At 39.0% G+C, this 15,315-nt stretch overlaps 1 protein-coding gene across 2 annotated transcripts in view; it reads left to right on the top strand.

Moving 5' to 3' along the window:
- arhgap15 (Rho GTPase activating protein 15) overlaps positions 1-15,315 on the top strand; it is a 593,944-nt gene that overhangs the window by 122,364 nt on the left and 456,265 nt on the right. For both annotated transcript variants that reach the window (XM_052029237.1, XM_052029228.1), the window contains exon 4: positions 15,073-15,141. In XM_052029237.1, the coding sequence (XP_051885197.1) occupies positions 15,073-15,141 (69 nt within the window). The remainder of the gene's footprint in view (positions 1-15,072; positions 15,142-15,315) is intronic.

Below are 15,315 nucleotides of genomic sequence, written 5' to 3'. Positions count from 1 at the left end.
ATCAGTTGAAGGTTTGATTGCTGATCTGCCCTGTAAACCTCTGAGCCACTTTGGATAATGGTATCCAGAATAGTAACAGAAGAAGTCTTAAATAGCAGATGACTGAGCTTTCATTGCTTCATTCATACGTTGAATGGCTTTTGGTTTTGCTGCAATGGATGTTATTTCATCGACCATTAGATGTTATATGATGGTTGAGCCTGCAGGTGCTGTTTTACATAGAACATAGAACAGTACAGCACAATACAGGCCCTTCAACCCACAATGTTGTGCCAACCTTTAAACCTCACCTAAGACTATCTAACACCTTCCTCCCACATATCCCTCTATTTTAAATTCTTCCACATGCCTATCTAGTAATCTCTTAAATTTGACCAATGTACCTGCCTCCACCACTGCCCCAGGCAGCGCATTCCATGCCCCAGCCACTCACTAGGTAAAAAACCTTTCTCTGATATCTTCCTTTAACTTCCCACCCATTACTTTAAAGCCATGCCCTCTTGTATTGAGCATTGGTTCTCTGGGAAAGAGGCGCTGGCTGTCTACTCTATCTATTCCTCTTAATATTTTGTATACCTCTATCATGTCTCCCCTCATCCTCCTTCTCTCCAAAGAGTAAAGCCCAGCTCCCTTAGTCTCTCCTCATAATGCATACTCTCTAGACCAGGCAATGTCCTGGTAAATCTTCTCTGCACCCTTTCCAATGCTTCCACATCCTTCCTATAATGAGGTGACCAGAAATGGACACAGTACTCTAAGTGTGGTCTAACCAGAGTTTTATAGAGCTGTATCATTACCTCAAGGCTCTTAAATTCGATCCCTCAACCCATAAGCTTTCTTAACTACCCTAAGCACCTGTGAGGCAACTTTCAGGGATCTGTGGATATGGACCCCCCAGATCCCTCTGCTCCCCCAAATTACCAAGAATCTTGTTGTTAACTTTGTACTCTGCTTTGGAGTTTGTCCTTCCAAAGTGTACCACCTCACATTTCTCCGGATTGAACTCCATCTGCCACTTTTCAGCCCAGCTCTGCATCCCATCAATGTCCCTCTGCAATCTTCGACAATCCTCTACACTATTCACAACACCACCAATCTTTCTGTCATCTGCAAACTTGCCAACCCACCCTTCTACGCTCTCATCCAAGTCATTTCCTCCAGTTCTATATTTAAAAAAGATGCGTTCCAAACTCTGTGTAAAGTCATTATCAAGGTTGGAGCTGGCTTCCTCCATGCTCCTGGATATTGACCATAAGCTGTCCTGTCCACAACCAAAATATGTCATCAGCTCATACACTCATTAGCTTTCTTCCCTGGGCTGCCCCATCAATGATTTTATCTGAGTTTACAGCAGCAGAACTCATAAGCAACGTTTTCCTCTTGGATGTTGATAGCTGGATTATCTGCCATGACTGGAGGCCACACAGTCTAGAGTAACTCACCAACTGAGAATCCTACCTCTAAACTCACCTTTACTTACCTACTTATTTCTGAGATGGTGACTGCAAGTCTTAATTTGAAAGATGAGTGTGCCTTTATCTTCATACTCACTTCTGAGTTGTCTGCTGAGTGGGTTAGACTTCTTGATTAATAAAGCATCTGAAAAATGCAAGGGTTGACTTTTACCTGGTGGTTGGGTTGGATGGGAAGGTGTGTAGGGAAGGTGCAGGGTGCATGTTTACACAACCACCACCACCATCGCACTGCTTGGATGCCTTCTTTTAAGGATTTATCAGATTCATTATCACTGACGTTTCACATCATATAAGTCAGTGATAATAAATCTGATTCTGATTCAAAGCCTATATTTTGCACTCTTTACTGAATCATTGCTGAATCATTGCTGAATTAATTATCACTGTCCTGAACTAACCCATATGTTCCTTATGATATTTTAAAAACTATATAACAATCCAAGTGTAAAAATATTGCAATCAAAATAAGTTCAGCAAATATTTCTAAGTAAAGATGGCACATGATTATAGAAATTTATAAGGGCAGTAATGAGGTCATTAGCCCATTGTGCTTACACCAGCCAACAATGGGAAATTTAGATTATTCCTACTTGGTGTTGACCATTTGCCTTACAGGTTACAGCTCTTCAAGTCCTCATCAAAGTACTTTTTAAATTTAATGAGGTTATTGACTCCACCATCCTTACAGGCAGTGAATTCTAGAGCTCCACCACTCTATTCCCCCGGCTGCTCTCTAATTCTTATACCAAAAAGTTTATGCCCCCAAATTATTAATGTCTGCCTTGGGTGGTGTAGTGATCACAACTGTACACAGTATTCCAGTGGTGGATTAAATTGAGGTTTACACCATTTTGGAATGACCTCCTTCGTCATGTAGTCTATGTATTGGCTGGTCAGGATAAGTCTTCCCTTTATCCTCTTAACCCCACCTTATCTACCTGCGCACTCCAATATCAATTACTCTACTCCTTAGTATCCGACTATTTATCATGCATTCCTTGTTTGCCTTCCCCAAGTTTCTCTGTTCTAATTTCAATTTCCTATTTTGAGTCATTTTGTTAGCTAGCATTCCAAATGATCTCAGTAACAGATTTATTATCACTGTCTTATGATGTGAAATTTGTTGTTTTACAGCAGCAGTACAGTGCAAAGATTTAAAATTACTATAAATTACAAAATAGGTAAATAGTGCAAAAAAAAGGAAAAATGAAGTAGTGTTTATGGGTTCATGGATCATTCAGAAATCTGATGGCAGAGGGGAAGAAGCTGTTTCTGAATCCTTGAGTGTGGGCTTTCAGGCTCCTGTACCTCCTTCCTGATGGTAGTAACGAGAAGAGGGCATGTCCTGGCAAAACCTCAACAAAACTTCTCCTCATTAAAACAAAGCTGGTTGCCTCTGCTGAGACTGTGCTTTTCCGATAACATTTTAGTGATGAAAACTTGGAAATTTTGAATTTGCACACTACAGGAAGTAAGTGGTAGAATCAGAAAGTGTTCAGAAGAAACACACCGGGATGTAGCCTGGAATGGAGGGCTTTACTTATGAAGATCGGCTGGTCTTATTCTCACTGGAACATAGGAAGCTAAAGGGTGAATTTTTAGAGCTTTATAAAGGGCTAAGATAGGATAGATAGTCAGAGTCTTTTTCCAAGGGTAGGGGAGTCTGAAACTAGAGGAAAGAGGTTTAGGGTGAGAGGCTAGGTTTTCACACAGATCGGGATAGTTATCTGGAATGAGGTGCCAGAGGAGGCAGTATTGTCAGGTACAATTTTGAGGCATTTGGACAGGTATTTGGATAGGATAAAAGTAGAGGAGTGCAGATCTAATGTGGGCAAATAGGATTAATGCATATAAGTATCATGGTCAGCATGAATGAGTTGGGCTGAAGGGCCCAGTTCTGCACTGTACAAGTTAATAACTAGGTATGGGATATATGACTTTCCCTCCATTTACAGATTATATTCCCTCTAATGTTAACTAGCAGCAAGCAAGAACTGGAGGAATACAGACAGTGGACTGATTTCAAACTGATAAAACTGAAAGAATTTGATTCATTTTGTTCATCATTATGTGACCAATTTATTCACTCCAAATTATTATTAGAATTTTTACAGTCTCCTTAATAGGATTGCTGAACCTTTTATATACCATACTACATCTAAAACCCCAAAAATAATGGAAAATTACATTTGCAACCAATTTCCATTTTATGAAGGGAAGCAAAACATTCTTTAGAATTGTGGTTGTAATTTAACCAGCGTGAGTTATGATCCTATTTTTGACAGAGTTAGGAGCTTTAGTTTTGTTCAGATTCTCCTGCTCTAGATCCTAGTGTTCCTCTTAAATGACATTGAGTCAGAGTAGATTGATAATATTTGGCACCTCACAGAGAGATAATTGCTTGCATTCTAGTCAGCAATTTCTTTTACTTGCAAGCAGTGATGTTTCCTAAATAAACTGCCAATCAATTCTGTCAAACTTCATTTGAGAATCAATAGGGGAGAAGCATTGATCATCAGCCATCGTTTTGCAGTTGAAGAAGAGATTAACATAGGATTGTCAGACTCTGAATTGTTCAATCTGGTTCTCTGTTCACTGTTTCAAATGATATGTGTGACCTTGTTAGCATCTGGACTTATTTACATATTTAAAACCCCTTCAGAGCCTACCAGTGATGAATTATTGACAACAAATGAAATGTTTTGATAGTTAACGACACAAAGCGTGCTTAATGTTTTATGTGTTGCTTCCTAGCTAATTATGTAGATGACACATTTGTCAGACCAAGACTGCCATTATAAAACTGTTTCCAGAGGGTGGAAAAGTAGGTTATTCGTGGAGTAATTAACTAGAATGCTCAATGACCTGTGAGAGCTTAGAATGTCTGCCAATTCATGCATTGTTTTGCCACAGAAGCAGAGGATTAATTAAATCCTGAATCATTCTGTTGCACTCAAGAGTTGTTTGTTAATAAATAGAGATAACATCACTGATCTGGTATTTGATACCGGGGACATGACAGCGGCATGGAGTGAGTTCTGATTATCTCGAAGAACTTGTCAGCTGGGATTGATTTCCACTTACTCGTTTTATGTAACAGTTCATATAATGTAGCTGACCCTAGCGAGCATTACCTTGTCATTTTACTTCATGGATTGGGAAAGATGAGCTGAAAATAGCTGGGTTCTGACCTTGAACCTGCCATGGAAGTGAGGAAGTGCCACAGATCTGTGTTTTATGTAGTAAAATCCCTACATGTCACCATTACAGAAAGAAATTGTCATTGCAGTAATAAACCATTGTCATTACACTTTTATTTAAGTCTTCTGTGTATATGTACAGTAGAAAAGGCCATTCTAAATGTAACTAAACTGTCAGAAAATGACACTGCATTAGTTCTTAAAAATAGTGGTCTTATTTCTTCATAAAATATTGCAAAGTAAATTAAAGAATTTATATTGATATCCAATCATCTGGCAAGGGCAGAAAACAAAATTTACACAGCTTTAAATCTGCAATGGTGAGAATGTGAATGAATGCAATGTTTCTGAGATGTCAATTCTTTTGAGATTGGGAAAATATGAAGTGGGATATTTCAGATACCTTTTTGCTGACACATGTTGGATGGCTTTTTGGCCTCAAAAGATAGATGTTGTGTCATGCATAAGAGACATGCAATTAAAACAATGTATAAGTAAAGGAGTAGCATTGAATACATCAGACTCTGGAGGTCTCAGTTGCAATGAGAAGCTAAATAGCACAATCTTCAGTTTTTCTTTAATATCTTGCCTTCCTCTGATCATACCTTATTGATTATTGTCTTTATTCCTTTTATCAGTGCTGCACAAACCATCTACAAATTGTTCTGAATACATTTCAGTCTTTTGAGGTTTTTTTTCTAGTGATCATTCAGAAGTGGATTCAGTCCAAGTGCTTTGGCAATTACTGGAGCCTTCAAATGTGGAAAAAAAAGAAAAACATACACTTTAACCTGCCAGCCTTTCATAATCAAATATGGGTCACTTGATCTCGACAAGAAATGGTCTGCATTTGACAGCTCTTTTAGGGTGATTAATTTTGCATCCAAAATTGCTCAGTTCAATTTTACCTGAGTTCAGATTCATTACTTATCCACTTGCTTCAAATTTTGAAAACTGTTGTTGTATAAAAGAATGTGAGCTTGGGGAAAAAAGATAATTTCAATTCTAATTGTAACCATGGGATGTCCCAAAGCACTTAAGAATGAACTACAATTGATGTACAGTTATTAATGTTGAATAGGCAAATATAGCAACTAATATGAACATGGCAAGGTTCAGCATGCAATAAATGATGTTATTGAAAGAAGGGAGTAGAAAATAATACTTCTACCACAACAAGCAATAAATTCAAAGGACTCTGCAGGAAAGAACAAGCAGGAGGATGTAGGTGCTTGAAAGACTCTTCCATAAATGGCTGCTGATGGCGAGCCATTTGTTAACTTTAAAACCAAGATAAATATTTTTTAATAAAAGTTATTAGCAGACATTCAGCAAAAAACAGGTGGATAGAGTTATATCACAGATCAGTCATTATCTTATAGAATGCCAGATGAAGCTCGAGGAGCTAAAGTCTTTTATCCTGCCCTTGTGTTCCAATGGAACAATCTCTGTTGATTTACTGCAATAATTCATAAACTCCTTTTAATAAAATGCTGGTGTATCACAAACTTATCAAAACAAGAATATTGTGGTCCTGGTCTACAGAGCCCAGACACTGATCAAGAGTAAATGATGGCTGAAACATATCCGGCACTCCAGTATTTACAATGGCAACAAAGATCCACCTCTACAAAGTGTACACATCTCCAGAAATGCTGTCTGGCTCTGATAGGTGATAAAATACTGTCTGGGATGATGCGTTGGCCAATCACATCAGAGCCTCTGGACCATCACCAATGTCCAACAAGTACAAGACTGAATTTGACCTCAGTCTAGACTTAAGTTTAACATGGACATGCGTGGTTAAAGCTGACTTCAAGGATCATGGTCATTGACTGTGATCGGCATGACACTGTACTTAGGACAGTATTTCTGGAAACATCTCATGGGGACCATTAGACTGCGGCCAGGGACAAGCAACAGAAGAAGAAGACAGGGAGATAAACCGTGAGAGCATTAAAGAAAAGTTTGGTTAAGCTTCTCCTCCAGGCTGTTGCCCTCCCCATACTCTTCACCCTGCACTAAAGAAGTGTAATTTTGGAGTATAAATTACTTGCTGTTTCCAAATATCACAAATGGAGAATGCAACTGAAAAATTAGAAATGAAAGAGTGAGGTAAAATAAGAGAAGCTGTTGGGAAGGAGGTAAAGTTTCAAACAGAGAGGTGAAACAGTTACTCAGTGAGAAATAGGTTTGAAAATAAGAAAGGTGTTGAGAAATATTGTTGGAAATCCAAGGGAATATGAGAACTTCCAGTCCAGATGGAAAGAAGATAGTTGGAAATAAATCCAATTTGAAGTCCGGCAGATGAATTAGATTTCAAATTTACTTTAATGGTACCTGATGGTAATAAGGATATCAGTGCATGTGTTCCATGCTCTTAACATAGAGTTTGTCATTGATAGCTTAATTTTGCAAGATCTGCCTTTATGTTTCAATCTTGTGGCTTTCTGCTAGAATCAATTTCTGTACTGTCTGATACCATTCTAAGGTTGGTTATTGCAAAGGCACCGCAATCCAGGATTGTCTGTATCCATCTATAAATTCAGATGTTTCCTGTTGAGATTTTGAACTCTCAGCAGCACAAAAGTTTTATTTACAACCATAGCCTAGAAACTCCTTCATAGAGCTCTAGAAAAAACAGTACTGTGTAGTCAAAAAGAGGCTCTTTTTAATGCTATTAAAATTTGGTAATTCAATTTCTGCTATGTAATGTTACAGTTTGGAACATTGCAGTGGACTGAATCAAGCTCCCTGAAAGTAGATGGTTCTGTGGTGTATCTGACCTCCCTTTCTGATGCAGGATTCACTAGTACCTTCTGCTATTCAACTCATTGTGTGACTTGACAAAAATGATATTGATAAGCAATCATTTCAGTCAACCCACATCAAGCATTCTTCTATAAAGGAACAAACAGCCAGAAATGGGAAACGCAAGGAACAAAAGGTCTAAAGTCACTTGTTCCTCTTAAATATGCCACAGCCATCATACATTGGGACACCAGAGCGGAAGCAGCACATTTTTAATTATTGTTTAAACATTTATCGGATGATAAATTAAGATTACATTTCTAGTTAAAATAAAAGCAGAAATATGTGTTCAAACCCAAATGTATATTTGAACCATTTTCTGATGAAAAAATAAACCAGAAACTTTGTTAAACAAAGGATAGTATTTTCAGTGTATTTAAAAGCAAGATTAATTCAAGAATATTTTAAATTCATGTCAATTCAGCTGACTTCTATTGATAACAGTGGAAAAGGCTACAAACTCTGCACTAACAACAGAGTAACAAACACTAACGGCAGCTTTGTAAATTGCACACTAAGGTATGCATGCACAGAAGTCCCGAAGTTGCTGTCAATTTCACAGTGTAATGACAATGAATGCCAATAGATTTGCTATCAGTGCAACTGCAAAATCTAGGTCAGTAAGTATTCGCAATTTTGCGGTGTGGTACATTAGAGCCCCAATGTAGAAGTAATGTAAAAAGCTATAACTCATATAAGCCGAGCCCACAGTTTTTTTGGGATTGTAAAAGTGGTTTCATGTTGTGATCGAGCATTGGATGAGGGGAATGAAGAAATAAGTTCAATCCAAATGAAGCTCAACGTAAAATTAGCTTAATTTCTTGACAGAGGGAGCAGCAGCATCTAAACATGATGAGAGACAACCTCAAAACTAGATAAAATAATTTGGGAAAAAAAACTTCTCTGAAGGCAAGGATCTGATACACAATGTGAACTGATACGAGTTAATGGAAGGACAAATATGTAGTACATAGTAACATGCATCAAAGCACAGTAGATAACATATTTCATATTTATCTGTGCAAATTATGTAGTGAATATGGTATTTAGACAGTGAAGTGGCACTTCAGCAAAAAAGGTTTAGTATCTATAAAATTTAAACTGACACTTTTGGAATTCCCTGAAGGAGCAGCTGCCAGAAACTGCACTATTTCTTTTGGAAGCTGTCTTGCTAAAGATACAGAAGAATAATAGGAATAAGAAAACACTTGGGGGAGAAAGCCATGTCACATAACAAACTATAGCTGAAGTATTATGGTTGAATAATATTCAGTAAATTAGGTTGTAAAGGAAAGGTTTTTGTTAACTGGAGAAATTTATAGAAAATAGTATTGCCTAGAAATTGTGCTTTTTTTTACCTGAAGTTAATTGTTTTGGCAATTATTTCAAGGTACAGTTGCAGCAATTGAGAAGTTAGACTGGGCACCAAGTGCCATGTTGATGAGTCTGGTGTTTTCTCAGTATCAGATGCATACCCAATGATGACAACTATCATGTAATACCCGTTTCTACCCCTCCCAAAATAAATTGGAGTGTGTGCATTCTTCTTTTACTCATTATTTAAAGTGATCTCATGAGGTAGCTTTGGAACTGACAACAGACTGCTTAAACACCTCCCATGGCTTACAGAATGCTCTCAAATCAGCAGGGAATGCTCATTGCAGCTTCTATGGTGCCCAGTCTAATTTCTCATTTGGTGCCGTTTCAACAGTGACATTGCTGGCACACTCTATATGAGGAGGTTTTAAAAGAGGCTCAGGAAAGGTCAAGGACCACAGGGCTGGAAGCATAGAAACGTTATCCATGAAGATCCTATGCGCAGGCAGTCCTTAAAGACACCAGTCTGGACTTCTTTGATGAGCGATCTTTTTGCAGGCTCAGCCTTCCTGTGGCTGTAGTAATTGAGAGTTGTGATATTCTGCAGGACAAGCTCTCACACTTTACAATCTCATGCCAACTCGCAATGTCTAGATTATTCCAGGCTCACTAAGCATTACAGAGGTCATCTAGGCTCTGTACTCATGAAAGAACAACTTTATTTACTTCAGCCTCTCAGTGAGAGGAAGTTGGCACACAGCTACTGAGACTAACTAACACTGCTGGTTTCACCAAGGAACACACAGGCATTGATTACACTCAGTGTAAGGGATCCCTTGGAGAACCCAGATCTGTTCCATTAATAGAGAGATTTTCATTCCTTGAATGATTGGGTTGTCATGAATCATGAGAAGAAATGTATGATGGTCAAGGCTATGTTTCCTGGCCAATCCCATAACTCCTTTATCCTAAGGAAATCTGCTCTGCCTGACATTTTCTGAAATCCATTCCTTAGCATTGTGCTGAGAGATTAATTTTGTGTATCAAAGGTTACAATTTACTTCCTAGGTTCTTAACCCCTGTTTATACTTCAAGTACACCAATTGTATGTCACTGCAATGTCAGCACCACAAATGTGAGAATGGTGCGATGATCCTGCAAATAAGATTTTGCTATCTTCATTAATCTGGGTGTACTTTTAGTACATACTTGACATGGTGGAGATTTCATTTCAGTCTGCTGCATGCTGCATAACCTGGCCAACAGGAAACAACAGCCGGTGCCTAACAAAGAGCATCTCAGGCCAGGAAATGTACAGGAGAATGACAAAGGCTCCAAGGGGGATGTTCCTGCAGAATGTCATGAGCTTCATTTTCCCACTGAACAAAGGAGGAGGAAAAGACCAGACAAGCAATAATGGAATCCTTGGCAGAGATACTATTCTCATGCATGTACTGTGTCTCCTCTTCACACTCTGTGTGTTGCCCCCACCAGAATGCATCAACAAGAAGCTGGAAAATTGCTCCCTTTTCTCTTCAAATCCTCATAAATATCCTTAAAGCCCCATGAGAAGGGTTTTTCCTTAGGGTTTGGCTTCAGACTGCTGCCCAGGACCAATTGAAGGACAGTCCAGAGGACTAACTGTGATGCATTAGTGAGCATATTTGTGAGGGAGACTGTAGAGGAAGGTAAATTCCTGACCTTGTGACGGGGTAGGTCAATGCCCTAAACCTGTGCAATAGGTGATATCTCAGCAGAGTGAGTCTGCCCATTCAGAATCAGAAAGAACTAGACTTGTTCTGGGTTCAGTTTCAACCAAGCTGACCCTCCATCCCTGACAACAGGTCTCAGGTGTTGGATTGAAGAATCAGATGCATTTAAAAATCACACAAATAGATTTAGGTAAGTGAAGAAAATAAAATAATGTTTAAAATTTGTGGAAATGAATACATGGATTTGCATTTAATTAAATATCTTAAAAACGTGTTACTGAGGGGAACAGCCTCCGGGGTCCTCTGCTCTATCTGCCTGTTTGTTTTCTTTTTCCTTTTCCCTCCCCTGACAGTCACCCTTCTATCTACTTCCTGGACTCCAGAATTACTTGCTCTGGCGGGGGGGGGTGGGTGGTGACTGTCTCCTGATGTACAGTATCTACAAAACTCTCCCCCTCCCTGATGCTGCACAGTGTTTGAAGCTGTAACTCCAGCTCATCGATTTTGAACTGAAGTTCCTCCAGCCTCAAGCACTTACTGCAGATGTGGCCATCGTGGACCGCAGCAAGGTCCACGAGTTCCCACATCAAGCAGCTGCAGCATACCACCCTGTCCTCCATCTGAACTAATTCTTTTTTTCTCCCCCTAGTTTTTCCTACTTAAATATTTATCACAGATAACAGGTAAGCCTTACCTTTACCTACCTACCAGCTACTCACCTGCCTTGCCCCTTTACACTGAAGCTCCTTAAGCCAAAGCCTGACGACTCTGCTCCCTCTCACTCAGCTGCCCGCTCCGACCTGCCCGCTGGATATGGCAGTTTGCTTTTTAAAATGCCCGCGCCGCGCCTGCGCAGTCCAGCCCCCACTCTTCCCAACTAAAACTTATAGAAACACTTAAAAAAGAACATTATAAAAATCTAACCCTAATAATCACAACCCTATTAAAAACTAACCCTTATAATTAAAACCCTATTAAAAATAGATTAAAAAAAGTAAAACTTAAAACTTATCTGCTCTGAAGTCTTCCAAAGCGAAACCCACGAAGCCTCCGAAGTTTTTTTCTCCCCGCTTTTTAAAATGCCCGTGCCGCACCTGCGCAGTCCAGCCCCCACTCTTAAATCAATAAGCCATTGAACTTCACGTTACTATTTTCATAGAGTCAATTCTTTGCCAATTATCTCTGGTAGAAAGCTAAGGGGCCGGATGCAAAGGATATCCATCCCCCTACCTCAGCACATCAGTGCTTCACTGCTGGGATCTGTGTGTTGAATTCAATAACACGGTTGGATGTCAAATGTATTATCGTCTGACCTCCAAGCTATAATAAATAGGAACAGGAGATAGTCATTCAGCCTCTTGTTCACCATTCAAGAAAGTTAGCTGATCTAACGTTCCTTAAGTCCACTTTCTTGCCCATGAACTTTGATTCCCTTACTGATTTAAAAATCCATCTTCCTCAGCTCTGAATATTATTGAGGATTCAACTTCCACAGTTTTCAAGGGCAAAGAGTTCCAGCTCTTTGAGAGAAGAAATTCTTCTCCTTTCAGTCTTTAATAAGCATCCCCTGAGACAGTGCCTCTGATCCTGGGCTCTCTTGTGAGGGTAAATATCCTCCCAACATTTGTCCTATCAAGCCTCTGAGGTTCTCACTTGTTTCAATAAGATTTCTTATTCTTCTAAACTACATTGGGTACAGACTCACTGAGTAGGCTGAGCAAAGTTGGTATGCTGCCTGCATTGCAATCCATGTAACCAGGTACTGGGATCCAATTATTCTATTTAGGTTATTGGGATAGTTTTTTGGACAGCTATCACCATAATCTGGTTAGAATCAACCAAGATAGTGCAAAAGATCTTAAAATGTAAGGAATATGAAATACACCCTTTAGTACTTACACTTGAGCTTCTGTAAATTCTTACAGATTTCTATGTGGTGGAGGTCAAAATCCTCCACCCCAAATTGGTATGATGCACTTCCATTGATTTCACTACCCTGGATCTTAATCACATTGCACAAAGAGCTACAGATGCACAGGCACCTCTGATCTTATTAATTCATTGTTAAGGATCTAAAACTAATGCACGCAACAGTCAATGCAAGCACCAGTCAGATCTTTTCCTGAAACCATTGCTACAATTATTTTAGATTCACATTAAATAAGTTCAATCTACTCAGTCCACTGTACATAAGATATGTGACCAACAACTGAAATTACAGATTCACAGTTTTTTCACCTGCTGCAGTTACTTGAATAGGCTACCAGTTTAAATTAACATAATTCTGTAATCTTGAAATTACTTTGACAAATCTAATATTTATACCCATCCTGAGTTACCCTTGAGAAGATAGTAGTGAGCCATCTTCCTAAGCTACTCCCATTAGTGCTGTTGGGTAGGAAGTTCTATTATTTGGGTCCTGTGCAATGAAGAAACAGTGATAGAGTTTTACATCAGAAGAATGTACGACTTAGTGGAGTACTAGTGTACTACATGCAGGTGTACTAGTTTTTTCTTTTGTCCTTTGAAATGGTGAAGGTCACTGGTTTGGGAAGTACCGTTGAAGAATCTATTGTGTGCTACCACTGTCCATGTTGATCAAAGCTGTTGAGGGAATGAGTCCAATTCCATTCCTTTTCTTGAGTGATTCATGGGAGATGGTACATTCAGGCTTGTGCAAATGAAACATAAAGGTAAGTTCATCTTGCTTTTTTTTAAAAAAAAGAAGCATATTGTCCAGTTTACTCCAAGCATATATTTCCTGTTGAAATCCTGGCAAATACTCCTGGGGTATGATTGCAGTTAAGTATTTGATTGTAGTTTGCTTTTATTGTTTGACCACATGGAACACAGTATTAGAATAAAATATTATTTCAAATCACCAAGATGGCTGGAAATATTTTATGTAAAATCTAATTGAATTTTGAGCACATTTTTTATTGGAGTTATACTTGAAGTGGACAATTATTTTATAGTCCACAAATCTTTGTTACAAGATTATACATTTGTACTTTCTTCTATAACTCAATCAAAATAAAATTAACAAGAACACAAATGTCATTCCTCCTGCCTGTTAAATCCACAACAGTTTTGTTACAATTTATTACTGTTTTCCTTTTATTTATTAGCTTCCTGAATATTATCAATCCAATTTACTTACAGTTATATTTATATTCAATGGGAATTCCACTTTTATTCCAAAAATGCACAATCTACATATTTGCATTTGGATTTGAATGCATATTCTAATTATTTTATGCAGAACAGTTAATTGAATATAATTTTAGAACCGGAGTACATACACATGTTGCAGGATAAAATGTTCTAATAGAACACAGAACACAGAACAGTACAGCATAGGAACAGGCTTTTCCTCAAAACATGTCTGCACCAACCATAATGCCAATCTAACTAACACCATCTGCTTGCACATGGTCCGTATCAGTCTATTCGCTGCCTGTTCATGTGTCAATTTACATCCTCTGGAATTTGGCATTTTCACTCGGGGGGAAAAAAGACTCTAATTATCTACCCTACCTGTACCTCTCATAATTTTATACACTTCTATCAGGTCGCCCTCAGCCTCCAATGCTCCAGAGAAAACAATCCAAGTTTATCCAACCTCTGTTTTTAGATAATACTCTCCAATCCGGGCAACATTCTGGTGAACCTTTTTAACATGGACCAGTCTGCTACCGTATGTCTATGTGGTTATTGGGTTCGTGATTTTAAAACCACTGTATGTACCTCTTCAATAACTGAAAGCGCCATGGTAACTTTCCTCGCACAGCCCAAACTATTCTCTTGAACCGCACTCAGGAGATTCTGCTTTGATCATTATTGAAATTTATTTACACTAATGATATTGATTAAAATCATAATGGAAATTTTATGTTACCTTCTGTAGTGACCACTAAGCTCTAAATAAACTTTTCTTGGTCTTCCTTGGCCTCAACATCAATTTTGCTAACTTCCGGTAACTCCACCCCTTCCTTTTCTTCTTCCCCCCCCCCACCTTTGTCTTCCGTCCCCCACCATGATGTCCTGCCCATCTCCTCTCCTCCCCTGCCCATACTTTATTCCGTGATCCACAGCCCTCTCCTACCGGATTCCTTCTTCTTCAGCCCTTTGTCTCTTCTACCTATCACCTCTTAGCTTATTACATCTTCTCCCTCCCCAACCTACCTACCTTCCCCACCTCACCTGGACTGGCCTATCACCTGAACTCACCTATCCCCTGCCTGTGTGTGCTCCTTGACTCCCCTCACCTTTTTCTGGCTTCTGCTCTCTTACTTTCCAGTCCTGTTGAAAGGTCTCAGCCTGAAACATTGACTGTTTAGTTCCCTCCGTGGATGCTGCCTGCCCTGCTGAGTTCCTCCAGCACTTTTTGTGTATTGATCCAGATTCCAGCATCTGCAGAATTGTTTGTGTCTTCCTTGAATTTGAGTTGTCTTTGGTGTTTAATTAAGTTATGGAAAAATAAATGTTGGCAATAATGTCCCTAAAAAGGTACATTGAAGACTAATGTTAATGCTTTTTTTTGGTTTTGCCTTGCAGATATCCCGCCACAGGCGAAATCATTCGCAGCACAACCTTTCAGACATTACTGGAATGGTAGATCAATCGGTAAGTGTTCTGTACAGGAAAATTTGCCTTATATGTCTTCTATATTTCCTGCATTTCCTACCACATATGGGCAAACAAGAGGCTTGTACTCGTTAAAGAAAAGAATTGAAAGACTGTAACTTGTGCTGGCATGTGTTAGTGCATTTTGCTGGAGAGACATATATTTCCCATGTC

The sequence above is a fragment of the Pristis pectinata genome, chromosome 1 (assembly GCF_009764475.1).
Source record: "Pristis pectinata isolate sPriPec2 chromosome 1, sPriPec2.1.pri, whole genome shotgun sequence".
Taxonomy (NCBI): domain Eukaryota; kingdom Metazoa; phylum Chordata; class Chondrichthyes; order Rhinopristiformes; family Pristidae; genus Pristis; species Pristis pectinata.
Note: the sequence above shows the minus strand (reverse complement) of the source record. Positions and strands in the feature narration are given on the sequence as shown.